This window comes from Loxodonta africana, chromosome 6 (genome assembly GCF_030014295.1).
Source record: "Loxodonta africana isolate mLoxAfr1 chromosome 6, mLoxAfr1.hap2, whole genome shotgun sequence".
Taxonomy (NCBI): domain Eukaryota; kingdom Metazoa; phylum Chordata; class Mammalia; order Proboscidea; family Elephantidae; genus Loxodonta; species Loxodonta africana.
Genome location: NC_087347.1, coordinates 57,560,806 through 57,588,635, shown reverse-complemented (window position 1 = coordinate 57,588,635; position 27,830 = coordinate 57,560,806). Strand labels below are relative to the sequence as shown.

At 36.5% G+C, this 27,830-nt stretch overlaps 1 protein-coding gene across 1 annotated transcript in view; it reads right to left on the bottom strand.

Moving 5' to 3' along the window:
* The window catches only part of COL5A2 (collagen type V alpha 2 chain), a 154,835-nt gene extending 127,381 nt beyond the window's left edge, over positions 1-27,454 (bottom strand). The window contains exon 1 of the mRNA XM_003406174.3: positions 27,097-27,454. Coding sequence (XP_003406222.2) covers positions 27,097-27,193 — 97 coding nt within the window. The 5' untranslated portion in view covers positions 27,194-27,454. The remainder of the gene's footprint in view (positions 1-27,096) is intronic.
* Between the last annotated feature and the right edge of the window lie 376 nt (positions 27,455-27,830).

Sequence of the window (27,830 nt, the reverse complement as noted above, 5' to 3'; positions counted from 1 at the left end):
AACAAACTCTGGATTCCTTAAAGGAGATAATGATATCAGAAACTCAATTTTTTTATTCTATAAGACATGACAGTTGAAAAGTCAGTATTATTAAATACAATATATTAAATGAAAAAGCATAATGATGTAAATGTATAGCAGCAGCAATAACAACAAAAATACGCTATCAAGATAAAGAAAAGTTCTACTTCAAGACTTAAAGAAGGATTTAACAAGTTTACTGAAGATGCTCCTTATTTGTTGAGAGAGCCCTGATCCATGACTCCTACTTCTGCTCTTCCATTGATGTAATGTGGATTGGTGCCAGGGTTAAATTGGTTCCACAAAATGACCAGGCAAATGTTTTTGATGCTGGATTGGTAGGCAGAGTTCCCAGCGTAGCAGAATTCTATCAGGTTCCTCTTTCCTCACTCTGCCTAAAATAATGCAAAATTGATGTTTAACTCTCCACCTATAGAATCAATAGCCTTCTGAATTCATCAAAATGAACCATACCTTTAAAAAGGATGATCCTACTACACTGTGAGTTCCATGAGTTTAGCAGTTCTGTCATACTCATTTCTATATACATTTTATCTGGCATAAAGCTGACACAGAATTAGGCTGTCAATAAATGCTTGTTGGATGAATGACTTGATGAATGAATGGTCTTTCATGACTACTTTAAAATAAAATAATAATCATAACCCTAAAGCACACTGGGAGATTTTAAATGCTCTGTACCACATCCCTCTGTTTTATTTATTTTATAGCACTTATCACTGTCTATTTCACCCCTTCCTGGAATGTTCTTCCCTTAGCCTTTCACACACGTGAATCCTTCTCCTCATTCAAGGTCTTTACACAAACTGAATCCATCTTATGTAAAGTAGCCCTCACTCTCCAGAAGGGCACAGTTCAAAAGACCTTTCTGTGATGATGGAAATATTCCATAATCTGCACTGGCCAACAGAGTAGCTGCTAGCGACATGTGCCTACTGAGCATGGGCGGATTAACCAGTGAGCAAGGTACGGCAGGCTTACAGTGAGCAACGTACACACAGGCATAAGTGTGTTTACTTACTAATCTGTAGTGCACAATTTCACATGGGTTTATCTTTGATTACCTTGCTCATTAGGTAATCTGTTCCTGTCACTGAGCATTCTAGTTAATTTACATTTAATTTAAACTTAAATGTAAAGAGTCACATGTGGTTATTGGCTATTATATTGGACAGTACAGCTCCAGTTCGCTGCACTGTTTCAATTCCTTTAAGGCACTTATTATATGAAATTCTCTCTCTTTTTAAAAACATATTACACATATATTGTCTTTTTCCTCTTTATTAGTATCCTATTACTGCTGTAACAGCTTACTACAAACTTAGTGGCTTAAAACAATGCAAATTTATTATCTTACAGTTCTGAAGGTCAGAAGTCTAAAACTAGGTAAAATCAAGGTTTTGGCAATGTTGTATTCCTTCTGAAAGTACTAAGAGAGAATCCATTTCCTTGCCTTTTCCAGCTTCTACTGGCTGTCCACATCCTTGGTTCATGGCCTCTTTCCATCTTCAAAGCCAGCAATATTAGGCCAAGTCTTTCTCACACTGTCATCTCTCTGGTTCCCTCTTCCCATTTCCTCTTCCACTTTTAAGGGCCTTTGTGATTACTTACATTTAGTCTACCTAATAAATCCAGGACAATCTCCTTATATTAAGGTCAGCTGATTAGCAACCTTAATTCCACCTACACCCTTAATTCTTCTTTGCCATGTAAGGTAACATATTCACAGGTTTCAGAGATTAGGACATGAATATCTTCAGGGGGGCATTACCTTGCCTACTGAACCCTCCAATACAATTCAAGCTCCCTGTGGTCAGAGAACACTTTGCTACTGTATCCCCAGAGCCATGAAGTGTGTCTGTCACATAAAACCAAACCAAACCAATTGCCGATGAGTCGATTCCAACTCACAGAGACCCTATAGGACACAGAAGAACTGCTCCATAGGGTTTCCAAGGGGCGGCTGGTAGATTTGAACTGCTGACCTTTTGGTTAGCAGCCAAGCTCTTAACCACTGTGCCACCAGGGTTCAGTCTGTCACACAGCACTCAATCAATACTTATTGAATTGATAAACTTTAATATTCCTTTTTAGGGTAACAAATTTTGATCATGTACACTGAAGGACTGTAGAATTTAAAAATTAAAAGAATTTAAAATGCCATAAAATTGACTGGAAAGTTTCAAATATGCGGAGTTTTCATGATGTTTATTCAAGGCCTTGTCCCCAGAAATTATTTTTTTTAAAGTGTGGTTATTCTGCTTGGTTGTAGAGATTGCCCCAATAAGACAAAGTGTTGTATAAGCAGAATATTATCAGATGTTAACGCTTTAATATAGAAAAAAAAATTAATGATTGTTTGCACCCTTCAAAGTATAGATTGATGTCTCTCAATTTATTGTAGTAAATATTTGAGTCTGTTAACTAAGAATAAATTCCAGTAAACTGGCAGTGTACAATCACATTATCTTTTAAGACTTCTAAAATAGCTAGTACAAAATCCAGTATTAATTCACACTAAGAAATACAATAAGCATATGGTCTATTAAGTAACTCTAACAATTTGCAACAAAATAGTGGAAATATAAATATAATATAATAGTTACCATGGTAGCGGAAAAATAACATCTGCTAACAAAATGGAAAATTCAGCCTAGGAAAGTGTGATTATGTCTATATAACAGTTCTGATCACCTGCTTATATTTTTCGCCCATCTCCCCAATGGATGGCACTCATGCTGCAATAAAACAGGTAGCTGAACATCTTTTTTTTTTTTAAATATCAAGTACAGCTTAAAAAAAATCACATATATCACAAAGCACAGCAAAATGTTCTAAATGAGCTCTTTGAGATATATGAAGTTTCAAATTCAAACAATGCTAAAACTGTGAGACCACGTTAAAAGTGAAAGCTGTACAGAGTATCTTTTTTGTTTGAAAGCGTTTCTCCCATGTTTTTTTAAGCATGAGAACACACCTGGAAGTTTAATCCTTCTTCCTGCAAAAAAAAGATGGCACAGAAGAATCTAAAATGTTCATTGGACATGCTTAGGGTATTTAAATAAAAAGTTCCTAAAAGAACTAAAGGAGTCCCTTGGTGGTGCAAATAGTTAAGTGTTTGTCTACCAGATGGAAGGCTGGAGGTTTGAACCCACCCAGAGGCACTGCAGCAGACAGGTCTGACATTCTGCTTCTGAGGTTATACCTTTGAAAACCCTATGGGGCAGTTCTACTCTTCACACAGCATTACCATGAGTTGAAATCAACTCGATGGCACTAACAATAGCAATAACAAAAGAGCTGAAATATAATTTCATCATTTATCTTAAATAATAATCACAAACATAGGATTCTATTATCTTCTTATGCTGGAGAAATTGGTATTTTTACTAATTTGGAAACCCAAGTGGAGAGAGTAGTCAACATGGAATTCCAATCCAGATTGCTATTGTTTACTTCAAAGTATATTTCATGCATACAAGTAAGAGGGAGTTTGGAATGTAATGTTCTTTGGATGACAAAAATAAAATGTGGCTTAAATTGTTTGCGGTATTCTTGTTAGAAGTAACATTTTGCCAAGTGTATGGTCAAAATGTCCTACTATCTCTGGTATGTTCTAGTTTGAAGAAACAACTTAATATTTTCAACATCAATGAAAACACTGGGATAATAGAGAAGCTATTTTTAATCTTATTTTAAAAATATATATATGATTTGGTATAAATAGGAAGAAATAATTATCTGTGGCAAATAAATTTTAGAAACATCCTCCTTCTATATACTTGCTTTTCCCCTCATCTCCCTCTCCAGATAGACTAGGAGTTTAACGAGGGTAAGAACTATGTCTTACTCACAGTGGTATTCTTATAGCCTGGTGCAATACCTGGAACACAGTAGGTACCTAATAAATACTCATTCCTTTAGGTCAACATTCCAATAACTAATATATGAATTACTAAGAATCATCATAGCAATAATGGAAGATATACACAATGGATGACTCCATCGTAATGACTTTATAGAGTAATTGATGAAAATTTGTGTCACTTTTTAGAGTGTCTTAGTTATCTAGTGCTGCTATAACAGAAATACCACAAATGGATGGCTTTAACAAAGAGAAATTTATTCTCTCACAGTCTAGGAGGCTAGAAGTCCAAATTCAGGGCACCGGCTCCAGGAGAAGGCTTTTTCTCCCTGTCAGCTCTGGGGGGAAGATCGTTGGCATCAATTTCCCCTAGTCTAGGATCTTCTCAGTGCAAGGACCCAGGGTTCAAAGGATGCACTATGCTCCTGGTGCTCCTTTGTTGGTGGGATAAGGTCCCCCTGTCTTTCTGCTTGCTTCTCTCTCTTACATCTCAAAAGACACTGGCTTAAAACACAACCTAATCTTGTAGACTGAGTTCTGCCTCATTAGCATAACTGCTGCTAATCCCACCTCAATAACATCACAGAGGTAGGATTTACAACACATAGGAAAATCACATCGATGACAAAATGGTGGATAATCACACAATACTGAGAATCATGGACTAGCCAAGTTGACACATATTTTTGGGGGGATGCAATTCAATCCATAACAGGGCAATAACAAATATTCTTATCACAACTAGACTCAATACCATCAAGCCAAGCAAAATTTTATGCAATTCTTTATCTAAATCCACTGATCACAGTTCTGTCCTTCTTTACAATACTACATTAGCACTACAAACATTTACTACCACTGAAAATATTAACACGGTGGAAACAACAACAGATAGCATCCATCACTTGATGAATAATAACCAATAGACCCTTCAGATTAGAAAACAACACAAGACTAAAAGAAAGTATGTGGGTAGAATTTTAGTTGAACACATGACTACTACACGAAACTAGGTCAAAAATCAATATTTCTATTAAACCCAAAACCCAGTGCCGCCAAGTCGACTCCGACTCATAGCGACCCTATAGGACAGGGTAGAACGGCCCCACAGAGTTTCCAAGGAGCTCCTGGCGGATTCGAACTGCCGACCCTTTGGTTAGCAGCTGTAGCACTTAACCACTACGCCACCAGGGCTTCCATATTTCTATTAGAATACAGAAGAAGTTTAACCTCTGGAAATTTTACTTTGGTTTTTAACTGGTTGGACAACTAATCTTTCAAAGGTCATCAGAAGCTCCACAGTGCCAGATCCAGTACCTTTTCTCCATCATTTTTTTCCCCTAGATCTCGCTGATACCACCACTACTGATCTCTTCTAAGAACCCCTCTGATGGCTTCCATGACACTATTATTCTCCTGTCTGCTTCCTCTCTGGCACCTTCACTCATTTCCTGACCACTGATTTTCCCTTTTCCTAAAGTCAAGGCTTAGTCCCAAAATTGCAATATCCTTTTTTCTCAGTACTAACATAGCCTATTTCTTAGCCTAATTATCTCACTGAATGCTAAGTCAGCCTTATTTTTTTTCTTTTCCAAAGTCATTTTTGCCTTTTGTCCTGTCACACAGCATGTGATTGCCTTTGTCTAATCTCTATGCAGATTTCAGTTTACAAAGTTACTGAGTTCATTCAAGTAAATTTCTTAGTTGAGTAAATTGTAAGTTGTGTGTTTATTTTCTCCTCACTACACTTCTTCACGCATATAGTCAACTTTCATGTGTGGGGCAAAAAAAAAAAAAAAAAAACTAAGATCACTCAACATCACCCACACATCTATGATAAACTGATTTTTGAAAAGGGCATTAAGCCCATTCAACAGGGGAGGAAGAGTCTCTTCAATAAATGGTGTTGGGAAAATTGGATTTCCACATGCAGAAAAATGAAATAGGACCCATGCATCACACCATACACAAAAACAAATTCAGAATGGATTAGGACCTAAGTGTGAAAACTAAAACCATAAAAATTTTTAGAGGAAAATGCAGAGGCAATGAAGTCAGACTTCACTTTTAACCATGGATTATCTAATATAATAACAAAAGCACAAACAACAAGGACAAAATAAACAAATGAGACCGCATAAAAATTAAAAACTTCTGTTTATCAAAAGACTTTACCAAAAAAGTGAAAAGACAAGCTACTGACTGGGAGAATATCTTTGGAAACTATATATCCATAAGAATATAATAATCAAAATGTGTATAAAACTTCAACAACTTAGCAACAAAATAAACAAACCAAACATAAAATGGGCAAAAGACTTGAATAGACATTTCACCAAAGAAAGCATTCAAGTGGGCACCAAACACATGAAAAGATGCTCAGTGTCATTAGCCGTTGGAGAGATACAAATCAAAACCACAATGAGATACTCTTTCACTTCTGCTGGGTGGCTAAACTAAAAAAAATAAATAAATAACAAATGTTGGCAAGGATGTGGGGAAACTGGAACCCTTATTCATTGCTGGTGGGAATGCAAAATGGTACACCTGTTGTTGTGGGAAGCAGTGTGGCAGTTTCTCAAAAAACTAACAACAGAACTACCACATGACCCAGCAATTCCACTTATAGGTATATACCCAAAGGCTTTGAAAGCAGAGACTGAAAAAGAGACTTGTACACTAATGTTCATTGCAGCAATATTCACAATAGACAAAAGGTAGAAACAACCTAAATGCCCATCTACAGATAAATGGATAAATAAAATGTGGTACATACATACAATGGAATACTACTCAGCCAGTAGGAGAAATCAAGTCTGGATACATGCTACAATATGGATGGAGCTTGAAGACATTATGCTGAATGAAATAAGTCAATCACAAATGGACAAATATTATATGACTTCACTTATATAAAAAGACAAGAAAAGACAAATGTACAGAGACCAAAGTTTATAAGTGGTTACTAGTGAGTGAGAGAGGTGAAAGGGAGGTTAATGGTGATGGAAAAATCACATTCATTAAAGGTAGGGTTGCACAGCCAATCATTGTATTTGCTGTCAATAAGTTGTACACCTGTAAAAAGTTGAATTGACAAAAGTTGTGAGAAGTAGCTGTTGAGGCTGCTTACGTACAAACAAACACTTCATGGAATTTGGTTCCTTGCTTTGGAGTTTTAGGGTCATGGTTTCATGGGACATCCCAGTTAATTGGCCTAATACTGTGTTTAGTGCTTCTGTTCTATTTCCTAGTTCATTGCATAGTACCTGGGGTCTTAAAAGTTTGCAAGCAGCCATTCAAGGTGCAACAATTGGTGTCTGTCTGTTCACCTAGAGCAATAGAGCAAGGAGAGACAGGAAAAGGAGGAGGATATGGAATGTGGGGCTAATTGCCTCCATAAACAACTGCTTCCTTTGCCATGAGGCTAGAAGAGCTAGATGGTATCCAGTACCATTAATGAACATTTTGATCAAAGATTCCACAGGAGGATCCCGACCATAAGGCAGAAAATGTAGACCAGAATTTCAAATTCTCATGGACTCTGGAATTTCTGGAGCCATGGAGGGTGGATGAACCCCCTGAAACTACTGCCTTAAGATAATCTTTAAACTTTAAACCAAAAATATCCCCAGAAGTCTTTTTAAAACCAAATGATAGTTTAACTTAACTATTACCAAATGTCTGCCTTGAGCATTGTGATCTTTTAAGATCTATCTATACAGGATCAAAATGAGAATAGAAACTCAAAAGATTAGACGGGAAACTTAGGGAGCAGTGGGTTTATATTAATGAGGGAGCAACAGTTCAAAAAAGGAGGGTGAGAATGGTTGCACAACTCAAAGGATGTAATCAATGTCACTAAGTTATACACGTAGAAACTGTTGAACTGGTACATATTTTTCTGTGTATATTCTCAACAACAACAAAATAAATAAAATTTAGAAAAAAAGCCACTCAGTATCAAATTAAAATTTTCTCTAATGATTGCCTGACACAGGTTTGGTCACTCTGAGGCCTCCGTAAGAAAGCAGCACTGAACACAAATGATTTTTATATAGTGTAGTGTGCCCTTCTTTGTGACTAAAGCTACCTTCTTCCTTTGGTTTCTCCTCTCTATAAAATACAACTAAAAGAGCCCTGAATTGGGAGCCAGAAAATCTAGGTTCTCTATCTCTGTTCACAACCCACTGCATCATTTAGCCCTTGTAAATCTGTTTCCTCATCTGCAGTCTAAGGGTTATAATTCCTACCCTCCCTTTGTCTTAGGTTTGTTAATGAGCATTGAATGCATGAGCATACTTTGTGAAATGTACAACTCTGTTTATGTATCCTGTGATATTATCATTATTTATCCAGGCAGAAAACTCTAAAAAACAAATTTCAACTGATTATAGACCACTGACCAGCACAGAAACCCTACCCTTGCCTCTGAGAAAATGAATCTCTTTTTATATTTGTGATTTAGCAAGACCTGACTGCTAATGGTTGTGATTAGGGATTGATGGAAGGTTGAAGCTGAGCTTATACAGAAGAACAACCCATATCCAGAAGAACAACCCATTCCTATGAAACATTGTATATCATGATGCATGAGCAACCAATTGATTATTTAACCAGCATTCTCAATAAATGCAAACGCTTTACCGATAACTTAATCTTCACGTGTTATCGAAACCATAGCAATATGGTAGGACAGTTGGTCTCTATCAATATCCCAGTATATGTAGTTTAATATAATTGATGTGTTAAAATAATTGAGACAATAAAAATAGCTGATACACACAGGCATGAGCTATCACAACCTACCATCCCACCTCACACTCCAAACATATCACTTTCACCTAAACCTACATCTGTATCTTTGCCTCCTTGCAGCTAGTATCAAAGATGTAATATTCAATCTACTCTTTAAGGCCCACTTCTCTACCTTTACACTCAAAGTTGCACCTTTCTATGTTTTGGTCAATCTTATCCCACTTCCTGTCTGTATCTTCAACATCTCCCTCTCCAAGGGCTGTTTCCCTCAGCCTATAAACATCCTATCCTGTCATCTGAAAACAAAAGTTCTCTTTTAAATCTACACCTTGTTCCAACTATGGCCCTAAATCTCTTCCCCTCTCAGCTCAGCTTCTTAACGGACAGAGAAAGAAAGAAAAAAGTCTATACCTGCTGTCTTCACTACTATTAATTACTAAATTTATAAATAATCAATCAATCAATAGTCAAAGAAAATCAAGGCTCTAGTGACTCGATGGCACTGGGTTTTAATAATGAGACCTTTCTGTCTTCCATTCTATGCCCCAGAAATGCAGAACTAGTAGTTTCCTGCAAAACGATTTCCTGACAATATCTTCATGTGTGTTTTTTTGTTTGTTTTGTTTTGTTTTCTGTCTATAAACCATTCCCTTTCTCCAGCCTCTTTTCTACTGGTATATAGCGTTTATGTCTCCTGTTTGTCTCCTCCAGGAAATTAACATTTGCTTTCTCAGGGTGGGTTAGCTACTCCTCCTCTGCCATTCTCTTTCATTATATTCATTATACTGTGTTACAGTTATTTGCATGTCTATTCCCCACATTATAGATTCCCTAAAATCATGAATAGGGTCTTTATGTCTCTACGGCCTGGCTGGAGTCACAATAAACAGGAACAACACAGATCTCTAGGTGGTACCAGAAACCCTGGTGGTGTAGTGGTTAAGAGCTACAGTTGTTAACCCAAAGATCGGCAGTTCAAATCCACCAGGTGCTTCTGGGAAACCCTAACGGAGAGTTCTACTTTGTCTTATGGGATTTCTATGTGTCGGAATCGACTCGACAGCAACGGGTTTGGTTTTTTGGTTTTGCTCTAGGTGGTATAGATGGTTTGTGCTTGTCTCCTAACCTAAAGGTTGGTGATTCAAACCCACTCGGTGACACCATTGAAGAAAGGCCTGGTGACATGATTCTGCAAAGATTACAGCCAAGAAAATCCTATGGAGTAGCTCTACTCTGTAACGTTAGAAGCTAATCAGAGTATTTTGAAGTATGTGTTTTTACAACGCCTCAGGCAAAGGCACTACCTCCAGCTAACTTACACAGAAAAGCTGGTTACATTTTTTTTAAGTCTGCTCTTATGAATATAAAAACTCAGGCAGGTTGAGTGACTAAATTAGGCAAAATTAAGATATGATCACTGATTTTGAATTGACAAAATAAATCTATTTTGCTTGAATTATCAATCACATTGATTGAGCACCTACAATATGCATAGTACTAGATCAGTATCGGAAACCCATAGCGGTTAAGATCCATAGATGCTAACCAAAAGGTCGGCAGTTCAAATCCACCAGGCACTCCTAGGAAACCCTAAGGGGCAGTTCTACTCTATCCTATAGGGTCACTATGAGTTGGGATCGACTCGATGGCAATGGGTTTTTTGATTTTTGGATCTGTATCAGAAATGGCCTTTAACCTCCAGGCACATATGTTATAACTAAGAGATCAATGACATGTATTAATAAGTAAGACTAAAACAATGGATGATACAGAAGAGGATCTATTAGTGCTAAATGTGTCATATCAAGGGAAATTGCTATAGTTTCAAGAAAAAAAAAAGATGTCTGAGATAATCAAAAAGGTTTCAAAGAGGAGTCACATCAGATTTGTTTATGGATTTGAAGGATTTGGATGAGTGAAGGTGAAGATGGAATATAGATAAAGGAAATAACAGAGTGAGAGCAGAGGAACGACTCTACACAAGCATCCCCTCCCCTGAGACCTTCCTTGAGCTCCCTGCCCAGCCCTCCATCCCTCAGGCAGTACAGGTTAGGGATGCCTCCTAGTGCTTCTCTAGTATCTTGTGTTCACCAGTATCACAGCACAGACCACATGGTATTGTCCTTGATTCTACTTGCCTCATCCCCCCTATATGATTAGCTCCTTGGAGGCAAGGATTAAATGCTTTGTCGTTGTTGTTTTCTGTAGCACTGGCAAAGTGTTAATGAATGAATTCATGAATAAATGAATGAAGGAAATTACCTGCTGCATAGACTGCATGGTTGGAATATAATCCTCTGTAGAGAAATTCAAATGGAAATAGCCATCACTTTTTCAGATGTGTCAGAGCATCATTTCTTTTAACAAAAAGTCAAATTTTTCAGAATCATTTAAATAAATTCTAATGTCACTGACATACTTTTATAATGGTTTTTAAGGATAGAATGGGGTTTGGATAAACCAAGGACGTAAATTATTGTCAAGTGTTTTAAGATGACCAAGGACATCTATTTTATTGAACAGTACTTTTAGCTAGAACCTGACAGTTTTTTTTCCTACTGTTGTTGTTAGATGCTGTCAAGTTAGATCTGACTCATAGCTCTATGTACAACAGAACGAAACACTGCTGAGTCCTGCACCATCTTCACAATCACTGTGATGCTTGGGCCCATTATTGCAGCCACTGTGTCAATGCATCTCATTGAGGGTCTTCCTCTTTTTCACTGACCCTCTACTTTACCAAGCATGATATTCTTCTCCAGGGCCTGATTTCTCCCGATAAAATGTCCAAAGTATGTGAGACATAGTCTTGCCAGCTTTGCTTCTAAGGAGCATTCTAATTGTACTTCTTCCAAGACAGATTTGTTCATTCTTTTGGCAATTCATGGTATATTCAGTATTCTTTGCCAACATCACAATTCAAAGGTGTCACGTCTTTTTTGGTCTTCCTTAGAATCTCCTGCTGGAATCTTTTATTAGAACACAGAGTAAGCATTTGTAGATATTTTTTTCTAACCTCATCAAATTTTAATCTGACCATTCATGTGCTTGAAATAGACACAGGCTTCTTGTGAAAGCATAAAAAATCTTGTTTTCACTCAGAATGTCTGAATGTGACATCCTAGCAGGACTTGGGGACACAGATGTTTGCCAGACTAGGTATTAGTGAGAGAAGAAACAGAGGAAACACAGAAACGAAGTCTCTTTTTTCCCAGCATGTTCCAAAATGTTCTGTGTTCAAGAAATACCAACCAACTAAATCAAATCTTTGAAAAGTTCAGACTAAGCGATGACATAGCTCCCACCAAACACTACTGCAAAGAAAAATAATCAAGAACAAATATGTCAATTCTGTGATCTCCTCAGGTAAAAACCTATATATATCATTTAATTATTATTTTTTTTTTATTCTGGATGGATTATCAGTTTATTAGGTTGTTGGGGGAAGTAAGCAGTAAAGAGAGAGAACTGTGAAGAAATTCACTGGCTATAGGGGCCAGAGTCTAGGAAGGCATCCCGTTAAACTCTGAATCCCACCCAACCAAAAACATATGTGGACACTGAGTCTTGTGGTTTTAATAGTGTAACACAACACACACTGCATTTATGTATTTTTTCTCTAATTGAAAAATACAAAATTAATCTGAAATCTACAAAATGTAATATCTGTGAATTTTGTCAGTCATCACCTTTCATTTACCCTGTTATTGCTGTGTGCCATCAAATTAGTTCCCACTCATAGTGACCCTATATGACAGAGTAGAACTGTCCATAGGGTTTTCTAGGTTGTAATCTTTACGGGAGCAGATCACCAGATGCTTTCTCCTATGGAGCCTCTGGGTGGGTTTGAACTGCTGACTTTTCAGTTAGCTGCTGAGCGCTCAATCACTGAGTCACCAGGGCTGATTTCATTTACCTTAATGCCTAGAATATTGTTTATAAAGTCACTCACTTAAAAGTAGATCCTTTTACAAAGTCAAAAGTTGTGTTCCTTAAATGTGTCATAGTTGGGGAAATAACAATAAGCTTAGATCAAAACTTCAACTCTATTTTAAAAGCACAAAAATATATTATCCACAGAGGTTATGCATGATGCTTCAATCTACCAAAACATGTACATGAAAATTTCAGCAATATTGGATCAAGTGGTACCGTTTGAAAAAAATGAAACTGCTCAATACATAAAATATGTTTACTTAATATTTTGCTGATGTCAGGATAGACTTATTTGAAGCCTGGGATACTGGTTTTGTGAGGAATGGTGTGTATCATATATCTAATCTATTTCAATTAGCTTTATGTTAACATTTTAGAGTTACAGACTTTCAGAGTAGGGCGCAAGCTTGGATAATACATTACATGTTATACAAAGGAGGAAACTGAGGTCCAGGGGGTTTAAGCCACTTCCACACAAAATCACCAAGTAAGTTCATGACAGAGCTGCAATTAGAATGCAGATTACCTGTGTCCTGGTCCAGTTTCAATTTAGAGGCTTTTTAAAATTATTTCAACAATTCATTTCATGAAAAAAAGTAACAGTCTATTTAGTTGAGACCCTCATCTCTTTAACTGCATGTTTCTCTCTGTACAAGTAGAGAGTCTTAAAATATACCAGAAAGTAGACAGACCTGGCAGATGATGGGACCTTCGTCTAAACACTCAGGTCAGATTGCTGTGGATATTTGTCACCAGTTTAAACTTCTAGCTCAAAGTGACCTTTTGACTGAGAGAAAGAGGATATGATGCCACAAGCAGGCGCTTACAGCTGAACTTTGATTTTAAGGCACGCTTCCTGTTGAGAGATGAATAGGGAAAAAGTAATAATAACCATGGATCCAGCCTTCTGCCAGGAAGCTACGTTTTTGCTTGCAGAGACACTGCAAAGAGTCCAGTTATATCAGAAAAATCACATTTTGTTTTTCCATCTGTTGTGTTTATTCTCAAGTTAAAGCCTGTATTCTTACGTTTTCCTATTGAATTCCTATGTTGGGGCTTTGAGATATTTTCTAGGTATATAAGTAGGCTAATTTACTTTCCTCAGTTCACGGTTTTAAATTTTGAAAAAACAAAAACAAATACACTTTCTTTTGTTTCATTTCTATAAAGGATTCTCATAGTCCTCCAGATTGTTAACATCAGCATTTACCTAAGAGATCAAGTTTACTTTGCATTTAGTCAATCGTTCATCACAGAAAAGTCATGCTGATATAATATCATCCGCTGACAAAGGACTGCCATGTATATCATGATTTCCTTATTCTGAAACTGAGAAACAGAAAAATAAAAAGTATTATCTCTACTGCATAAGTGAGGAAACTGAGAACCAGAGACATTAAATGACTTGCCTAATGTCACTCAGTTCATAAAGAGAGTCAGAACTTTATTCTAGTCTTCTGACCCGAGGCCAATATTATCTTGACCTACTGCGGATTAAATTACAAGTAGAAGTTGAGTTAGTTCAGATAGCTCCTTACTCTTCATCGACTGCTCAGGTAGAGGTACGTGCCATCCCTCACAAAAACATTAACCCAGGCTTCAGATAAAAGTCTGTCTTGACAGCAGCAAAATATTAAGAAAGTAAACATGTTTTATGTATTGAGCAGTTTCATTTTTCTCAAATAGCACCACTTGATCCAAATGTGAAAACGATTAGTTAAAAGGATAAAATTAAATGGTAAACATAGTGGTTCATAATATGCATCCAAAGAATACCAAAAGCTTTCAGGTTTTTTTGCTGGTTCTCTTTTTCCAACTGCTTGTGATTAATCAAGAGTTGCACAAGCCCTAGCCCAAAAGAAAAATATGAGATAAATAAAAACTTATTTTTGCAATTTCAAAACTCCCAATTATACGTTTCCCTCCATCCTGTCCTAGATGCCTAGGATTCACTACTCCCCCCTTTCTTTTATCAGAATTTAGTAATTGGGAATGATCTGATAAAACATATTTCAGTTATGGAGAAAATCATTTTTAATGGTCCAAAAAGGGAATCCATGTAAAAGTACTAATAACAGCCATACTTCTTCAGTGTCTATAAACTGCCAAGCATTTTAATTCAGTACTTCAATATGCACATGGGGAAACTAAATCTCAAAGATCAACAACTTGCCCAAGGTCAGAAAGCTAGCAAGTGGAAAGGTCAAGGACTCATACATGAGGTTCCAAAAACATTTTCTGTGAAAGTAAATGGGAAAGCAGAAGCTCTATATACGGGAATTGCTAATTGTGAAAAGCTCTAAATGTATAAAAGCACTAATAGTTGGGAACTGAGGGAATTTTCCAGACTTGAAAAAATTTCACTGCTGAGTCATTGTTCTACTCTACTCCCTGTAAATGCAATTGATAGAATACTTGTTGCTAGCACAAAAAAAAAAAAAAAAAAAATAGAGAGAGATATAATATTGTGGTACAATTTTTTATTTATTTTGAAAATGACTGTATTTTAGGAATACAGGAGAAAAAAAGAAATTCAGAAAGATCAAAGAACAAAAATTAAGAAATGTCACAAAGTGCCCAACCTCCTATAATTCTAAAAATAAACTCCACAAGACATGACATAGGAATGGTCCTACCAAAGTAGCATAGAGCCTTATATTTTATTGTATTTCAAAGAGGCTATCTGAGCCAACTGTCTATTGGTATTGCTTGCATAGCCTCAGAGAACCTGTCTTCCCATGGACTTATGCCTTCCACACAATCTCTCCTGTTTGCCACATTCTGTTGACTGCCGCAGAAGCATAGGGTTCTACTCAAGGAAGACTTGCAATGTGCTGTTGAAGGTTTTCAGTGAGAAAAGACAGACTGGATTTAAAAAAAAAAAAAAAAAAATGACCTAAAGCAGGAAAGGGAAGGCATTCCAGTCAGGGAGTGAAGAAATACCCATTCTGAAATGGTTCCAGAGAATTTTTCATTTTGGGAAGCATCTCCCTAAAATTGAGTTGTCCATGTTATGTCACTGGGCATAGATGATACAGCCATCAGAAGGTTCTATCCTGAAAAAAAATTTTTTTTTTTTTTTTTTTTTTTTTTATCCTGAAGAAACTAAAAAGTCCTCCTTAGAAGCAGTGGGAATTTGATGGGTAAATTTCAGTTTTGACTATACTACTTTTTTTTTTTTTTTTTTTACCAGAACTCTCGGTTTCTATTAGAACGGATTTGAGGTGATTCTAATATTTTAATTGTGAAATCCTCTGTGGACAAGGACAGAATGTTTATGACATGTGAGCCTGGTGGCATAATGGTTACGAGCTCAGCTACTAACCAAAAAGTTGGCAGTTTGAATCCACCTGGCACTCCCTGGAAATCCTATGGAGCAGTTCTACTCTGTCCTATAGGGTCGCTATGAGTTGGAATCACCTCAACAGCAACCGGTTTGTTTGGCTTTTTTTTTTTTTTTTTTTTTTGGTATAGTGTAAACAAGGAGCCCAGCTAAGCACTCAGCTGCTAACCGAAAGGTTGGCAGTTCAAACCCACAAGCCACTCCATGGGAGAAAGATGTGGCAGTCTGCTTTCTTAAAGATTACAGCCTTGGAAATTCTACGGGACAGTTCTAGTCTGTCCTATAGGGTAGCTAGGAGTCAGAATTGACTCAACAGCAATAGGTTTTGGTATAGTGTGAGCTACAGAGTCTATCTGTGATGTGGGGGTTTTACCCAGAACCACCACATCAGCTGATTTTCATGGCCAGAGAATATTTAGAAAAGAATCTTAGAAGGAAATGGCTTTGCTCTGCATTGCAAAGCTTTCATTACAAGGGAAAAATATTAAATCTGTGCATTAGAATAATAACTACAGAGGCCACGCGGACTGTATAGCTCTCTATCGAGAAGGCATGAATAGGATATTGAACAGGTAAATTTTAATAGGAGCTTCAGCCTGAAGGAAAAGTCTAACTTAAAGCAAAATTTGAGAAGATGACATCCAGATGGAGCTGTAGTGTGAGATGCTTGGGAAGCAAGGACAAATTCAGAGTCATGAGTGCTTTCCTTCAAAAAGAAAGTAGGTTGAAAATATGTTTCCCTAAATAAAAACAAACAAGCAAACCAAAAAAGTTCATCTATTTCAAAAATGCTTTGTCAGAACTGGACCTGCTCTTCCTCCTAGGACTTTAGCAACATGGCACCCAAGGATAGGTGTAGAAGGGGCACAAGGTAGCTCAGGTGGGCTGTATCTATCTTAAATTTATGAAATAGACTTATTTTTTATGCTGAATATACTAAAATATCATAAAACATGCTAATTTAATTTTATTTCATCACGCTCCATATACCTAAGCACAAATACCCCCAATGGAACTTTGAGTGTATTAGTTGATTTATCTCTATCGTTGCTTCTCAGCAACTTCCAGTTTAGTTTTACACTGCCTAAAGGAGAAAAAGAGAAGTCATAAACAAAAACATGCCAAATCTAATCAGCAGAGTCCGAACTACCAGGATTAATGGAAAGTGGAAAAGGGTTGAAAAAAGCAAAGAGAGCTTTTTTTTGAATGCCCAGAAAGACACTTTAAGGCCCTTAAGGATTGAACGCAAGCTTCCTGATAGAATTTTCAGTGTTCTGCATTCATCAGCTTCAAATCCACTGAATGTTTCTTAGCTCATTTTTTTCCCAGTACAAACTCATGTAAAAGAAAATCATTATATCAATATCACTCATTTGCCTTGGAACAGCCAGTGCCCTCTGCACTCTTAAATAAAAGTAGAGGGCTTCTTTGATGAAATTTCAGAGATTAAGTGTGTATAGACCAAGACTAGAAAATGAGGAGCTTCTTCATTGGAGTTCATTTTCCCACTGTAATCAGCTAACTTCACTGTCCACCAGTCCACTCCCCCCAGGAAAAGTCTATCCGAAATTTACCCCTAACATGAGAAACATGATGCTCTAAACTAAACTGTGACTTCTCATTTCTTCAATATGAAGACTGTGAAAGAATGAGTAAGAAAATCTTAGAAAACGTTCAAACTAGCATACATGAATCTGCAATGCTCTTCAGCCTCAGGAACAAAAAATAAGCAGATTCTTCCTATTGAAGATAAATGGAACTATCAAATCTCTATAAATAAATTGTATTTATTGTGGAAACCATCCATGTTTTTAGAATTCCATAATGAAAAAAACCTAAAGCTGAAGGCCCCAGAATAACCATGTGAAATAACATAGATTTAATTACAGAATTTCATAGCTATAAATTATCTGGTAAAATTCCAAGTTTATCCCTCCTTCCAAGATAAACCCATCATTTCTTCTTTTTTTTTTAAGTTCGAAAAACCTGGAAGAAAGAAAAGTATAGTAAGGTAAGGAAACAGTGAGTATAAATGATGTGCCTACATTGTAACCAGCCTCTGCATTCTGGAGTCCATTTCACAATAACCTCCTGGGAATGAAGTAAACGAAGTGCCTTTGGAAAATGAAGAGACTTGCTGCAAAGTCTGGGAAAAGATGATCACCCCCACTACTGTATCCAAGTAGTCCTGGGAGCTGCCTTGTAAATCCCTGTGCAATGAAGCAATTGCTCTCATTCCCAAATGCAACCCAGAGCAATACAGAGTGGAAAATAAGCTTCCAATTTTAAATAGAGACTTTTATGACTGTCATATTTTCAGAAAGTAAATTCAGACAGGCTGGTAGACAGGCATGAGGTAGCACTGGGGCATGGAATGAATCATGCTTGGCTTGCTCACATCCTGGGAACAACCACAGGGAACTCAATGTATGTGGGGGTGTGAAACAGGAGGGTGGAGAGGGACACTTCAAATCACATGTCCATTTGAAATTCTCCAAAGGAAAGAAGTTTTTGTTTTTACTTTCTTTTGTTTTTTCTCAGTAGGAAAACTACAAAAAGAAACAATACCAAAAAAGAAGAAGAAAAAAAAAAAAAACCTCTATTTGCCTCAGTAAAATTTTTAAATGTACAAAGGAACTTAATACACAGATAACAGTACTGATGTATTATCGTTAAAATAACCAGATTATAATAAATTTTGCATTTTAAGTTTTACACTAAAGTTTAATCTTTTGAGAATAAAAATTGTTTCTTTCATTTCTTCCATACGATCTAACATCTTAGGTCTCATAATCAATCAATAAACATTTATTATTACTGTCATTATTATTAAATAGTAATGTAAGAATGATGTCAGCTATTACGTACTGAGCTCCTACTATTTGTTGGGAGTCATGTTGTTAGTACATAGGTGTTTTATATACATGGTAGTCTTCATAATAATTACTTGAGGTAAATATTATTATTCCAATTTTATGGATGAAAAAACTAAGAAATAAAAAAATCACCCAAGAATATATTTGCAAAACCGGAATTTGAATTCGGTTTACTCATATATGAATGAATGAAGAGTGGGAAGATAAAATAGATTGAGGAGGACTATTCTGACAGGAACATGTAAAGTGGATTCATGAGAGGACAGTTTAGAGTAAGAGAGACCTGTGGAGAGGCCCCGATGACCATAGACTGAACTGAGGTGGGAATGCATTTAGTATGACTAATAATTAAGTCTGTATTATGTGCTAAGAACATCTAGACAAGAACCCAGTGCTGTCGAGAAAGCAGATGATAATAAGATACGGTGTATTCCATGGGAGAGGTGTGCTGAATGTTCTGAGAAAGGAGTACATAGCTCAGCTAATGACGGAATGAGAGGCCTGAGTTTAAAAAGAAAAGATTAAAAAAATAAAAATGCATGTGTGTCTATGCATCTGTGTCTGAAATTCAGATCCTAACGCACTAATCTAAAGATAGATGATGAGGGCCTTAACTGAGGCATTTGTAATACAGATGAGTAAAGCTGGAGAAGCAGTAAATTGAAGAAGTACTTAGTAGGTTAAAAGGTAGGACTTAGTGATTGACTGGAATTTTGCTTGAATGACCAGGTGGGATGATGTTGCCATTAACTGAAATAAATACAGAAGAAAGATGATCCAGTCTTGGAGGGAGGATGATGCGTTCAGTTTTGGTATATTGAATTTAAAGTAGTAGTGGACTGTCCAGTAGGCAATTGGATATAAACCTCTGTAGTTCACACTAAAGGTTGTGTTAGAGACAGAGATGGGAGAATTATCTCAAATATAGGTGTTAAGCAAAACCCTCAGAGTCAATAAGATTCCTAGATGACCTAGGAAGATAATATATAGAGAGAATCAGTGAACGAAATCCTTTGGGAGGAAAAAAGTGCTAAGGAAGGAAGGAGGAAAAGGAGTCCATGAATGAAGCTAAGAGAAAAAGGTCAGTGAGATGGAGGAGAATCTTCAGAGAGAAGCATTTCAGAAAAGTTGGAGTGTTGGTCAATGGTATCTAATAAAGCAGAAAGGCTTGATAAGATGAGGTGAAAGGGATCCCTTGGAATATCACACATTTGAGTTCTCATCTTCCTAGACCAGCTTAAGTGGGATGGAGGGGGCAAAGGTCATAGTAGTAGGCTGAGTGCAGGCATGGGAAGCTGAGACAGAAAACCATACTGCTCCTTTAAAACAGCTGGGTGAAGAAGGAAAGAGAGGGTGGGAGCCAGAGACAGGCACTGGGAGAGAGTTGAGCTTGATTTCAGGCTAAGGGGAAAGAGCCAATAGAAAAGGAGGTGGTTGAAGTTATAGATGAAAGGGCATAATTGAGGGAGCAAGATCCCCAAAGAGAAGGAGAACAAATCCAGAAGGTGCTTCAAAGCAAATTCAAAGATTTGGTGAAAGCCAAAAATATACCACTAGGGTTCATATCTGTGAGGACTGAAATATGACTATGATATCACTTTCTGTGTCTCACTAAAGGCTTGACAAATTGCATTCAGGTAAACTTCTCAGCTGATCCTTCTAAGAGTCCCATCAGATTGACAGGAGAATTATACTATTTCTCTGATAGTTCAGTTGAATACACGAAGTCTCAGTGAGGTGAGAAGGCTCCTCGCAAGTTGCCTAACTGCTAAATAGCAGAGTGGGATCAGAACAGAAGTGTCTTCTCATAAGATGCTTGAACAAGGGTTTGTTTTGCTGGTTAAAAAACAGACTACAACAAGTCTATAGTGCTTATATTGTAACCAATGTTTCCACCAAGAATATGCATTGTTGTCATTTTAAAACTGAACTAATAACTCATTACGTATGACCTTAGGCATTGAAGTATTTCGCTCAAATGTAAATGAATCTAAATGATGTGACTGAGAAAAGGCCCCCAAAATAAAAAACAAAACAAAATAACTGAAACTGCCTTTCCTCCTTCTCAGATCTAAATTAAAAAAAAAAATCAAGTAAATATTTATTAGTTTGAACATTACGCCAGACAGCTATATGGACAAAGTGCCATTAATTTATTAATATTGCTAATATTGCTGCCTTCTCTGTGGAAGGTGCATGTGGATAAGGTAAATAAATATTGCTGTTTTGGAATTTCCCTGATACAATGTTCCTAAAAGTATATATTTAGTATAAGATGGAACACCTTGATTTCTTTTGAAGGATTTAGTTTTAAACATATCAAAATAAATAAAAACACCAACGCTGCCAATGTGGTCATACCTTTAAGGGAAAATTTCCATAGCATAGACTGCCCCCGCTCTTTGTGAATGCCAAAAGTAAATACTGTTTTAAATATTGAATTTTACAGCTTATCAGTTTTATATAAAGTTTAGATGAAATAGGTATAAAATTTATATGAAAAAGTTAGGTGAAAATTCATGGTCAGTATTTTCCTAACAATTCCATTCTGACTTAAAAAACCTTTCTCAAGCTGTGATTTTATAGTTATAAGGCTGTTTCAGAGACCTTCCATTTATCAGCAAATTGATAATGTCTCATGGCATATCTTTAATAAATATTCTAGTTCCATGGATATAAACCATATGAAATAATAAAAAATTGCAAATCAAAGGATACCATTTAACTCTAAGATAAATTTATCTTATATAAGCTCAGCAACTTGCCCAAATTTATGGACTAGATCAATTAATAATTAGCAATTTTAATCTCTATCTCCTACCATTACTATATTCTCACATGTAAGTGGAACCCTGGAAGCTCAGTGGTTAAGAACTATGGCTGCTAACTAAAAGGTCAGCAGCACTTCAAATCCACCAGCCGCTCCTTGGAAACTCTATGGTACAGTTTCACTCTGTCCTATAGGGTCGCTATGAGTTGGAATCAACTCGACTGCAATGGATTTGGATTTTTGTTTTTTTTCTCCCATGTAAAGCCAAACTTTTCAATGTCATGATCTCAAAGCCAAGAATATCAAGTCAAAACGATTAAGACCAAGTGATGACATATGAATTATTCTTCAACCCAAAGCAAACTGATTATTCTGTGATCACAGATTAACATGAGTTCAATATTCTAAGTCCCAATTTTCAAAACAAAGCTTCTCTTTCTGTTTTTGCCTCACATCCTGCATTATGTGCATTTTTAGAATGATCAGCACAATAAATTTCATGGCTGCAGTGATGGTGGTAAAAGTATGAAGAGCAGGAAGTAAAAAAGAGGAAGAATGGACAATGAAAAATAGATATTCACTTGGAAATATGTTTTAATAACACACGTCCTTTGCATACTAGAATGATTCAACCAACCCACCATGAGGAAGATTAGAGTCTTGAGTTATTTTTCCATAAATGATGGTTTATTTGCAATGGTTTATCTACAGACTTTAATTAGGTTTCTTTGTGAGTGAAAGGAATAACTAGAATAGCAAGTTATTATTAAAGTCACTGTGTGTAGTCTTGGAACATAGAAGCCAACTGGTCCACATCAAGATCAAAGAGAACTAGGCAGAGATTTAATACAGTGATTCACCAATAGGCTTGTGAATCAGAATCACCTGGAGAGCTTTGAAAATATACAGATTCCCAGACTCCATCCTGAACCTACTAAGTCAGGGATTTGGGAAGGAGTAGAGGGGATAGAATCTATTTTGCTAACAGGTGATTCTTTTTATAGCCAGCTCCACACTGATCTGTGAATGGCTCACATTTTGTTTGTCCGTATAAAGAACTCACTATCTTCTGCACAATCTACCTATCTATATATAGAGAGATACACTCTTCAAAATAAAATTTCACTTTAGTTTGAATATTAATTATAAAAAAAAATTATAGGTACTTCTAAATTTATATGAAGAGAAAAAGAAATCAAAGAAAATGAGGCCTAATATTTAAGCGCCACCCAGTGTTTTTGCCTTCTTACTCTACCCAGAAGTCAACAATAACCAGGCTGGATCTGGTCACTCAGCTGCATACTGGCATAAGTGGATGACACTTATGTTTACTGCAGCCAGGACTATAGCTGTCTCCTAACAACCATTCTCCCTTTCATCCTTTGTAACAGATTTAGTAGGGTACATTGTCGGTGTCATCCACCTAAAAGATTATATTCTAAGCCTCCCTTACAGCTTTGTGTGGCCATACGACTAAATTATGGCCAACTATAAGTAAGTTGAAATTTTATGAAGGTTTAAGTGTCCTTTAAAAAAAAAAAATGGGGGACGAGCCTTTATCTCCCTTTCTCCAACCAGATGCCTAGAAATTACAAGTGATGGCTGAAGTTCCAGTAAGCCTATACCAAAAAAACCAAACCCATTCTGACTCACAGCAACCCTAAAGGTCAGAGCAAAAATGTCCCATAGAGTTTCCAAGGAGCAGCTGGTAGATTTGAACTGCCGACCTTTTTACTAGCAGCCAAATGCTTAACCACTACATCACCAGAACTCCAGTAACCTTATAACATCGGAAAATCAAGGATGATACCCTAGAGATACAGGAGTGGAGAACTAGAAAGAATTGGGAGTCCCTGAAGACTTTGTGTAGCCAATATGCCATCCCTTCACTGCCTACCTAAAAGCTTCTTCACATGAGAAAAAAAAAAGAAACTTTTGTTTTGTTTATTGCATTCTGCTATGCAGCTAAACTTAATGTAAATATCCACTATCAAAAATAAAAATAAAAAACTCTGTATGTCCTACATGGTCCAAGCAGTAGTGAGTTTAAAACTTAATGTAGGAGTGAACAAATATCTTAAGCTATCTATTCATATTCTGTATAACTTTTAAAATGATCCCATCCAAATTCTGCTGAGTGTTAAAAATCTGCATCTTTATATTTGTATTTTAGCAGTGAGATTAATGGCAGGCCTAACGTAATAAAAATGCAAGAGACCATGGTACATCTCTTAGTAATCAAGAGCTGCTTTGGGTAAAACTATTGCCCTGAGAAATCTTTAAACCTTAAACCAAAAATGTCCCCTGAAGCCTTCTTAAAACTAAACAATAGTTTAGCTTAACTTGTAAAGAATGTCTGTCTTGAGCATTGTGCTCTTTTAAGATCTATCTACATGGGATCAAACTGACAACAGCAACATGAAAGATTAGATAGGAAACTTAGGGGGCAGTGAGTTAATGCTAAAGGGGGAGGAATAATTCAGAAAAGGAGGATGAGAATGGGTTGCTCAACTCGAAGAACATAATCGATGTCACTGGATTGCACATGTAGAAATTGTTGAATCTGTGTATGTTCTACTGTGTGTAAAATAAACTATATACAAAAAAAAGAGTTGGCTTGGGTGGAGTACATCAGTGTAGGAATGCAAAATGAGGGTTGCATATTTATGGCCCAGGGGCCAAAGTTGGACAACAGATAATATTTTGTTTGGCTTATACAATGCTTTCTGAAAACATTAAGTTTGAATGCCTTGATGCCGGCATGCATCTTCAGTTCTCCGCAGGCCCCATCATCTCCTGTTGATGTACAAATGCTTGTTTCACTTGTTTTTGTTACCTGCCATCCTGTGATTTTGTCATCTTAATTCTCTTGATTTATTTACTTAATAGTTTCATCTAAAGTTATCCCAACTCCCAAACTTTCTCCTTTTGTTTCCTTATAAACTTAAAAATTAAATCAATTCTTAAAATTAAGTAAGAAGTAGTAAGGTTTTTGGCTTAAAAGTTCTAAAACGTAATTTATTTACTTCTATCTCATCATGTATATGAATTTCTATCATGTAGGCACTATGTTTATGTTTTACATTTTTGGTAAATAACCAAATTCAAATAAAGGGAAATATACCTTATTTAATGAAAGGGAAAAAAAAAACTTGTAAATATGTACTTATATATGATAACAGGTGTCTACACTTCCAAGGGGACATATTTGTACACAAAGTAAATACCACATTATATAGCTTACATATAAGCTAAAGTAGTTATAGCTAAAAGTTGAAAAACATGTTTGTCTTGCATTTGTGCATTAAACATTTCCTTTGATTTTAGCATTTACCTAAGTTTACTCTTCCCAAACTCAGAATCACATGGTGTTTGTAAATTCTGACATCTTTTTTAAGCTTGTGGCATGACTGAACAGGGATAATAAAATATTGCCAAGTATCCATACAATATAAACTTAAACCAGAGTATGCATGATAAGTAATTAAAAGTAACCCTGAATATATTGGATTCTGGAAATCTTTTCCTTATTACCTTTAATTAGGGCCATAACTATTTTGCTATTTAATTTTTATCACATATATTCTCTTAGGTTGGTTAATAAAATAGAGGAATTTATTTTTTATAATACATATGCAAGCAATTACATACACTTTTTCTATAAAATCTGTAGCTTGGAATTCCAGTTTCCAGGCCATTTGGCTCTCTGGGGGGCGGGGGGGGGGGGTGGTGGTGGTAGGGGTTGGTTTGAGACTGAAGATTTTTTTACATTATGCATCACATTCTTTGCATTTATGTAAAATAGTATTAAGGAAAACTAAACTCTGCACTTTTTTCAGGAACACCTATAGAGTAATTATAACTATTTGGTTAGTCTTTTAACATACGGCCTATTCCATATACTTTATTAAACATCTCTTACATTTATTCACAGGTTCAATTATTTCAACACTTTATAAAAGTAAGGCTACTAACTTTTAAATAAATTAACAAGGAAAAGTTGTATTCATTAAGTTTTAAATTAAACCTGTTTTTTGTTTTAGTGAGGGAGGGGAATCAGCTGCTGCTTTTATAGTAAGCTCTTTTATTTCTATGGTAATTTTTCTGTGTTTTTTCTCCCCTTTCCTGACTTCTGCTTCCTATTTAATTGCATTCTCTGCCCTTCCAACAATGCATGTTTTCATTACAAATAAACTTAAAGAGTTTTTACCTTTTATAAATTGTCTCAGTTTTTTTAAATACAAAAAGTTTCAAGATTCTAGAAAGTGCCTCCTCTCTGGAACTCCTGACAGATTGTTGAGCATTTTTTCCCAGCTTCTTGGGTTCAGTCTTTAAATGTTTCTAAAATGTGCGGTCTTTAGATTAATGTTATGAACATCTTTACAGCAAAGATACACAGAGATGGGTAGTAAAATACACACACACACACACACAGAAGACAGAAACAGAAATGTTTAACGAATACATTAAGTTTTAAAAGCTTGAGTCTGATATTAAATAGTTATAAAAATCTATAATGGCCTATTACATAAGAGTACATGTCTGTGTTTTCAAAGTTCAGCCTACCTCAAAAGTATGGATTTAACAGCTGGTAGAAATAATTTCAATATTTTCTTATATTCTAGATAAGCCATGTGTTTTTGCTTAACAATGCCATATAGCCCAACCCTGATATATGCAAATTACATAGGAAAAAATTAGGTAACCAGACAAGATTTGCCTTTAAAAAAATAAATAAAGCTTGTGTCTAAGGCTAATGCCCATACAATCACTCCATGCCCAAGAAGTTATATATAAGGCATGCAGGTTTCCTGTCTTCGGCCATCCAACCAAGAACCACCGCTGTCCTGATAATCAAGTCAGTAGGGTGGGAAAATACCACTGCTTAAGAAATCTGGCTTCTATCAGTCTCTGCCATGGAGAAATAAAAGAGGACCTCTCAGTAAGAAAAACTGATTTTAAGGTCGTAAATAAAAATGAGAAAGAAGTATATAAAGAGAAAAGAAAGAAGAGTCAAAGACAAAGAAAAATCAGAGCTATCAGAGTTGCGGCAGAGGTTTTTCTGAACAAAGAATTTTACGAAGCAGCTGAAGTTCAGTACAAAAAAGACTCCACCCTACCCAGACTCTCAGCAACTTTTCCTCGCTCTGAAAACTCCAGCCTACAGAGCGGAACTCCTCGAACTAAAAGTCCGTTTCGTGCTCGGTTTTAAGCACTCTTTTTTTTGTTTTGTTTTAAGCTTCCCATTCTCCACACTCAGGCAAAAGGACTTATCCTAAGCTTTCCCAGAAATAGTTAGCTGTGTACTGTTTCCAAAGGCAGATAAAGAAGCTCCAGGTTTACAAACATCCCGATTGTCTTCAGAGTCCTTTCCCAGGTGCAAATCTGTCAGCCCCCTTCTCAACTTCAAACCAGAACCTCCTCTTTACTCTCTTCCTGAGGCTTAACATTCCACCTATCTCCCAAACCGTGCAATAAACACCACAAGCAAAGCAAACGGCAAACTCACCATCCTCGCCTTCTTCCTGGGCTTTTATTGAGACAAATTGCCCTAATAAAACAGTAAGAATGAGGAGAGGTCTTGCTTCCACCCAGTTAGCCATCATGTCTAAATATTAGACATGTGGGTGCTCCTGAGAGTGAAAAGTAGAATTTAAGGTTATTGTAGCACCATGAAGTCAGCTGCGGGCTCTTCTTTCAGCACCAGCCCCAGGGCAGACTCTGCAAGCCCTCTTTTTCAGCACCAGCTCTTGCACAGTCTGCGAAAACTTTTTTCAAGCGATGCAGCTTTTAAATAGGAAGAATGCTGCCTCCACTTCTTTTCCTGCCCCTTTTCAGCTTGTTCAGGCTCATAACCATCCAGTGTCTGCCAAGCAACGGTCTGATTGATGGTAAACAACCAAATCAGAACATGCGTCTCTGGGCTTTGAACTTTCTCTATTGCATTTATGTTTTAAGCATAAATGGGGTTTAATAACAGAACCATACTTTTATTTCTTTCTTTCCTTTTTTTTTTTTTTAAGAAAGCCTGTTAAAAGGAAAGAATCTTATTCTCCATTCCCTGACCCTTCCCCCAGACACACACACACACACGCACACACACACACGCACACACACACGCACACACACACACGCACACACACACGCCTTAACTTTTTCCCTATAAGCTGAAAAAGTTAGTAGGGAGGGAATACAGTCTTTTAGTCCAGTTTTTGGCTTTTAGATAATTTGGGACTCCCCCTT